The sequence below is a fragment of the Austrofundulus limnaeus genome, unplaced genomic scaffold (genome assembly GCF_001266775.1).
Source record: "Austrofundulus limnaeus strain Quisiro unplaced genomic scaffold, Austrofundulus_limnaeus-1.0 Scaffold234, whole genome shotgun sequence".
NCBI classification, from domain to species: domain Eukaryota; kingdom Metazoa; phylum Chordata; class Actinopteri; order Cyprinodontiformes; family Rivulidae; genus Austrofundulus; species Austrofundulus limnaeus.
The window spans coordinates 438,526-445,318 of NW_013952636.1; the positions used below are offsets into that span (position 1 = coordinate 438,526).

A 6,793-nucleotide genomic window follows, 5' to 3' on the forward strand; every position below is an offset into this window, starting at 1 on the left:
GCTATTTATGCTTCTAAATCTCAGCCGTTTGAGCTATTTTACGAGAAACAATGATTTAAGAAAATGAGTTTTCTTGTACTTCTTTTCTGCTAATTTTACATTTTTAAAACCCCTTTCACCATCTGGGTGCTAATTTTAACTTGTGTCTGCTACCTTTAGCTTGTTTTTATGCTAATTTCAGCTTTTTCTTCTTTTTAAAGCAGCAATTCTGCTCCTTTTATTCTTCTACTAGTTTGTTTTTATTCTTTGTTTGTGTTTCTTTCAACTTTTCATTTGGAACTGGCAAAAACAGTTTTGCTATAAAACATTTTCAGCTCCATTCACCTAAAGTTTTCAGCAATAAGCATTTACACTAGCATTTTTGCAYGAAATGCAAGTTCTCTAGTTGTCTTTGTCCTTGATRTGTGATTGTTTTCTCTTTGGACAATGATCAMCTTTATATTTTTTAGCTTGTGTTTASATTTGTGCCGACTTCTGATTTTAATTTGACCTCATTTTTATTCCTCCTCCWGTTTTAAGAGACAGAAATAAATTATTTATTCTCTCTATCTGCTTGTATTTCATTCATTCCCTCTCATTTCAAGACACCGGATCAGTTCAACGCAGAAAAGGCTGCAAAGAAAAGCAAAGTGCACATTTTCCTGTCGATGAACGGGATCGACATTCTGGAAAACAAAACWAAGGTTTGTTAAGTTGTTCCAGGGTCGTCTGTAGGTTTGTGTTTTGGAGCGTCGCGTTAAGTTTCCTCCTCACCTTTGATGTCCTCAGTTTCTCCTGTACTCGTGTCCYCTGTCCACCGTCTCCTTCTGCGCCATCCTGCCGTCTTCACCCAGAGTCTTTGGCTTTGTGGCCCAGCATCCTGCAGCCAACACCTACCACTGYTACCTGTTCCAGGACAAGAAGTTTGTGAGTATTTCCACACGGCAACGAGAAACAAATGAAAGAAAAACAAGAACTTTACCTCACCTCAGTCAGATGTCAAAAACCCTTTTTACAGGCTCAAGTACTGGTCTCGGTTATTGGTGATGCCTTTCAAGCTTCAAAAAAGGAGGGAAACAGACGAGGAGGAAGCGATCTGAAAGTGGAAGCACTCAGACACAAGGTTGGTCATTATTTTAGCAACTTCACTTTATTCCAACWGGTTTTAGCAATTATTCATTTGCTGCTCTGTCTTCTTTTATTTCAGAATAAAATGTTGCAGAAAGAGAACGATGAGCTGAAAAGGAAGCTTGCAGCTAAAGCGAACTAGCTGTTTGTGTAAAAGCTGGACATCTTGTACAAACATGAACACAATTATTGTAAAAAAACAAAAAAAAACAAACAATGTTTATTTCCCTGTATTTTATGATCATTCTGGGAAAACAAATACAGAATGAAAGAATGCTAATTGGTGCCATTAACAGTCAGGCTTTAATTGAACTTGCAACTTAAAAAAACTGAAAATTACAGTTATGATTATCCAAGGAGATTCATTAAAAATAACCATTTAAGAAAAAGAAATAACTCTTCTTTGTAAATTACTTTAATGATTTTAGATATTTTAACAGAGTTTAAAAGTTGATCCTTGGTTGTTATTTTATTTGTGTGATTTTATTGTTCTTTTGTTTTTGATTTGATTTGATTTGATTTATTTATTTAACAGGAAAAGATTATTAAAAATCAAGCCTGACTCAGCATAATTGCTGTTTTACAGCAGGTTCCTGTTCTGCAGCACATAAAACACTCAGAATTACAGCATCACAATCACATCATTATTATTACACCGTAGACACAAAGACAAACAAGCATACCAAATTTCAAAAAGGCAGCATTTGCAAAATAGGACGTCTAAATATGAGCACAACAGAAAGTGTCCAGCAGATGGCAGACAAGATTCTTCTTAAAGGGCTGTAGTTTTGAAATGGACTTAATGTTTTGAGGAATGTCATTCCATGCTTTAGTATAAACATAGAAGAAAGACCTCTGGCTGTAACAGCTTTTAAAAGTTGGTAATATTTTGATTTTACTTTTATTTACTGTGATTTTCTATTTTGGAGCACTTTGAGATTTTTAGTTAATGAAAAGTGCATTACAAATTAAATTCATTATTATTACTACTACTACTACTACTACTACTACTACTACTACTACTACTACTACTTGTAAATAACTAAAACATCATTATTAACCCAGGTTTTGAAACAACAGGAATCAAATAGATCAGGGGTGCCCAAACATTTTCCCTTAGAGGGCCAAAATTAAAATCAGTCTGAGGGCCGCGGGCCAAATGCGATAATATAATACATGAAATACAAATACKTCTAAAGTTGTTTTATTTTTATGAATAAGCTAGCAGCCAGTGTGGTTGCCCACATTCTTTTTTTTTTCAGCCCATGGACATGGAGAAAATTCAACATGCTTGGGCAGCAAAGGCTCATGGGATTTTCATAAATTAAAATTTGAGTATATGTGGTATAAGTTCGGTATGAGTATAAGGTGTGCAAATCTAGATGTGTGCTTAAATCTAAATGTCTCTTGTAGTTATTTGTATTTTATGTTCAATCTCAACATAATTCAAAGATAAGGTGAGTACCATGAGTTAAGACTATCAGATTTCAGCTCCTTGTACCTATAATTGGACCAATAGTTGAAAAGTGGAAATATAGTGTTTCTACACAGGACAGGGGATTGCAATCTAATAACCAGGACAACTGCTGGTGGGCCAAATCAAATGGTTTGGCGGGCCAAAATTGACCCACGGGCCCCACTTTGGGCACCTCTGAAATAGACCTTCTATTTGAAACAAAAATGGCAGCTGCTAAAGCGGCATCTCAACAGCAGGGGGCAGCAGAGAGCAACAAATTGATGCGTTAAAGTACTGCTTTGGTGTAATTCGAATTCTTTTTGAATTTATATTTAATTATTGGTTTCTAACCATGGTTCCGTGCGCGGTTAATGGTAGACAGATTATTTAAATCTCCCGGCTTAGATAACAAAAAGTAAACTCAGTTCATTTGTTTGTTTATTATTTAGTTGGTGTTTGTATAAGTATGGAACGCACCACTGTCCCATTCTATTCAGTCGCGAAAATTCTTCGAGCACGTGAATGCAACACTGTCCATTGTCAGCGTGAAATGTTTACGCCATAGACCTGAATAATAACCGCGGACTCGCTGAGGGAAAGTAGGGGGAATTAAGAGCGAAATGTTTGAAGAAGTGTGATTTTTAGATGGCTGTTTGTTTGTAAGGTGACTAAAGTTTAGCGAAGTTTGTTTATTTGAGTTACAGACTTCCGGAGTCCTTTCGGAGCTAGCTGACTGACGCCGCCCGGGATGCACAAACGTCGCATTGTTACTGAATTATTGTGACGCATTCAGGGACATTCGCTTTACCTCTCCAAGTCCCAGCTACTCGTTTAGTGAGATTATGATGGCTCAGCTTCATCCACCTGCAGAAAACCGTCTGTAAGCAGACCGGGCGGACGGGAAACGCTAAACCGTCATGGGGACGCGCTGGTCCCGGAGCGGCAGCAACCTGCCGCTTCTCCCCGACACGCAGACCTCCGAGCGGCGACCAGAAGATGGAGACTCCGCTAACGAGTCTCTGGACGGTCTGGACAGGAGGGAGGACATCGCTCAGTTCCCGTACGTGGAGTTCACCGGCAGGGACAGCGTGACGTGTCCAACGTGTCAGGGGACAGGACGCATTCCTTCAGGTGAGTCAACAACAACAACAACAACAACAACTTCTAAATGAACGCAGTGCTGAATCATTTATCTGTCAAAGGACTTGAAGCAAAACAAAGCTAAAGTCAGCAAAAATAGCAAAAAGCTAAATCGAGCAAAACAGTAGCTAAAAGTTAGACGTAGCAAAACCTCAGAACAAAAGCTAAAATAAGCATTACAATCCCATCCTCAGATGAGCTAAACCTTAGCTAAAWGTTCAAATGAKCAAAACCCTAGCTAACAGCTAAAGTTTCCAAGACAAAGGTTTAACGCTAAAGGGAGCAAAACTAGAGGCAAAAGGGTAAAACTGAAAGACATCAGCTAAAAGATAAAGGAACAAAACAAGATAAAAGTTAAAAATTTATGAAGACAAAAGCTAAAAGTAGCAAAACTGACTAAAACATAAAAATTGAGGCATCAGCTCAAAGCCAAAACAAGTAAAACTGAAGTTAAAAGCTAAAGTTAGACTGTAGCTAAACAGAACTAAACATGACTAAAAGCTTAAATTCAAAAGATATTAGCTAAAAGGAGCAAAACTAACTAAAAGCTAAAAATAGTCAGTAGCTAAAAGCTAAAATTTGCAAAACCAGCTAAAATATAAAAATCAGAAGATAGTAACTTAAAGCTACAAAGGCTAAATTAAGGTAAAGTTAGGAAGACCATAGCTAAAAGCTAAAGCGAGCAAAACTGTAGCTGAGTGCTAAATTAAAGAGCAACAGCTAAAGGCTGAAAAGAGTAAAAAGAAAATAAAAATGGAGCCAGTTTGCTGAAATAAATCGATATTAATGCTTTTCTCTGGGGCCAATTTTTGTAAATAAAGTGAAGTAATTCTAAAAGTCAAAACGTTGTCTTGGTGGTCGAGCTGAATGTTTTTAAAGATAAATGAGTAGAAAAGCACAAAGTCTGGAACTAGATAGATTGCAAAAGAAGAGACTAGAAAGAGGAAAACCAGGGTGTGAACTCTGACTCAGCTTTCCAACAATAAACAAGATCAAAGTTTACGTTTAAAAGCTTCGTTTTTCTGGTTCGACTTAAAACAAGCAGCCAGAAAAGAAAAACGTCAGATCGAAGTCATGTGAGAAACGTCTTATTTTGTCCGTTTCTTTACAGAACAAGTGAACGAGCTAGTTGCACTCATCCCGTACAGCGACCAAAGGCTGCAGCCACAACGCACGTAAGTTACCAGAACCACAGACCAGTTCTGGGTCAGAGTCCTGATCCGTCACCGTCAGGTTTTATGAGCCGGTCCGTTTCAGACCGGTCCTGTCTGTGCTGTAGGAAGCTGTACGTGGTCCTGTCAGTCGTGGTCTGCCTCCTGGCCTCGTCGCTGGTCGCCTTCTTCCTCTTCCCTCGGTCGGTGGTGGTGGAGGACGCTGGGTTACGCTCGGTGACCGTGTGGTTCGACCACGCCAACGCCAAGGTCCTGATAAACCTGACCGTAGGTTTCCTCTCCTCCAACACATAGTTCTTGAGTTTATCATCACAAGGAGGTAGCATGTTAGCACTAGCCCCTGGTGGGAGCTGTGTCTATGGCCTTTTTATTTTTAAATATAGTTTATATACTTGTTTAGGAATCCTCTAAGTGTGGAAACATCCCCAGTGCTGCAGAATACATGCTTAGAAAAACGTTTTGTCACTTCCTGTTTGGGTAGTAATGATTCTGACTTTTTTTGTTAGTTTTTTTTTCAGCAAAACAAGCTCAGTTTTGAAAAAGTTGGACACTAAGAAAACATTTATTTGAAAAACAGAAGGTAGTTTTGGATATTACCAAAAAAACAGTCGAGATTATCTCTGAAGCATCCGGAGATTTAGTTTCTCTAAGACGCACTTTTTTCTTTAATCCTCCGTCCTCTTACTGACCTGATGCAAATTAACCTCACTGATAGTGAAATTGTTTCCTTACTTTTTGCACAATGTCCTAAATTTTCAGAACTGGTGACACTTCGTGCATTTTTTAATTTTTTTTCAGAGCACGCTAAACTTCAGCAACCCGAACTTCTTCTCCGTTCTGGTGCAGAGCGTGAGCTGCCAGGTCCTCTACATGAAGACGGTGATCGGGACTCGGCAGCTGGACAGGGCCACCACCATCCTGCCGCTCGGCCAGAGCCAGGTGTGACAACGTCCGCATGACGCTGTGAAATGAGCTTCAGAGCTCGCGTAAAACGGCTCCTGCTAAAGGTTAAAAGCAGCAGCTAACAGTTTAATGACCCGACAAAAGTCGGATCTATTCTCCCATTGTTGTCAGAAAAAAAACCCCGTAATGAGACCAAAACAAACACATCAGCGAGTCCAATGTTTGCATCTGCTTCATTTGAATAAACTGTTTTACTGCAGCAAAAACATGAAGACTTTAACTTCAACCTCCCTCAAACTGCAGGTCTTAATGCTCAGATCCAGTTTGGGTTTGTGTGTGGACTGTTCTGATATTACAGAGCCTGTAAGAGAACATCAGAAAAAAATAAATTAAATGACCCTAACTTACTTTTGCAAGATCCTGCAAAGGTTTCTCATGATCCTGCAAAAGTTTCTTAGGATCCTGCAAAAGTTTCTTAGGATCCTGCAAARGTTTCTYAKGATCCTGCAAAGGTTTCTCATGATCCTGCAAAAGTTTCTTAGGATCCTGCAAAGGTTTCTTAGGATCCTGCAAAGGTTTCTTAGGATCCTGCAAAGGTTTCTCATGATCCTGCAAAGGTTTCTCATGATCCTGCAAAAGTTTCTTAGATCCAGCAAAGGTTTCTTAGGATCCTGCAAAGGTTTCTCGTAATCCTGCAAAAGTTTCTCGTAATCCTGCAAACGTTCCTTAGGATCCTGCAAACGTTTCTCGTGATCCTGCAAAAGTTTCTCATGATCCTGCAAAAGTTTCTTAGGATCCTGCAAAAGTTTCTTAGGATCCTGCAAAGGTTTCTTAGGATCCTGCAAATGTTTTTTAGGATCCTGCAAAGGTTTCTTAGGATCCTGCAAAAGTTTCTTAGGATCCTGCAAAGGTTTCTTAGGATCCTGCAAAAGTTTCTTAGATCCAGCAAAGGTTTCTTAGGATCCTGCAAAGGTTTCTCGTAATCCTGCAAAAGTTTCTCGTAATCCTGCAAACG

At 39.1% G+C, this 6,793-nt stretch overlaps 2 protein-coding genes across 2 annotated transcripts in view; both read left to right on the forward strand.

Moving 5' to 3' along the window:
- LOC106525567 (PTB domain-containing engulfment adapter protein 1) overlaps window positions 1-1,503 on the forward strand; it is a gene marked incomplete at its 5' end in the record, with an annotated part of 7,609 nt that extends 6,106 nt beyond the window's left edge. The window contains 4 exon segments of the mRNA XM_014019857.1: window positions 585-683; window positions 769-906; window positions 998-1,102; window positions 1,187-1,503. Coding sequence (XP_013875311.1) covers window positions 585-683; window positions 769-906; window positions 998-1,102; window positions 1,187-1,249 — 405 coding nt within the window.
- Window positions 1,504-2,787: 1,284 nt separating this feature from the next.
- Window positions 2,788-6,793, forward strand: part of LOC106525569 (transmembrane protein 106C) — a 6,906-nt gene continuing 2,900 nt past the window's right edge. Inside the window, exons 1-4 of the mRNA XM_014019859.1 lie at window positions 2,788-3,694; window positions 4,815-4,878; window positions 4,983-5,142; window positions 5,674-5,814. Coding sequence (XP_013875313.1) covers window positions 3,481-3,694; window positions 4,815-4,878; window positions 4,983-5,142; window positions 5,674-5,814 — 579 coding nt within the window. The 5' untranslated portion in view covers window positions 2,788-3,480. The remainder of the gene's footprint in view (window positions 3,695-4,814; window positions 4,879-4,982; window positions 5,143-5,673; window positions 5,815-6,793) is intronic.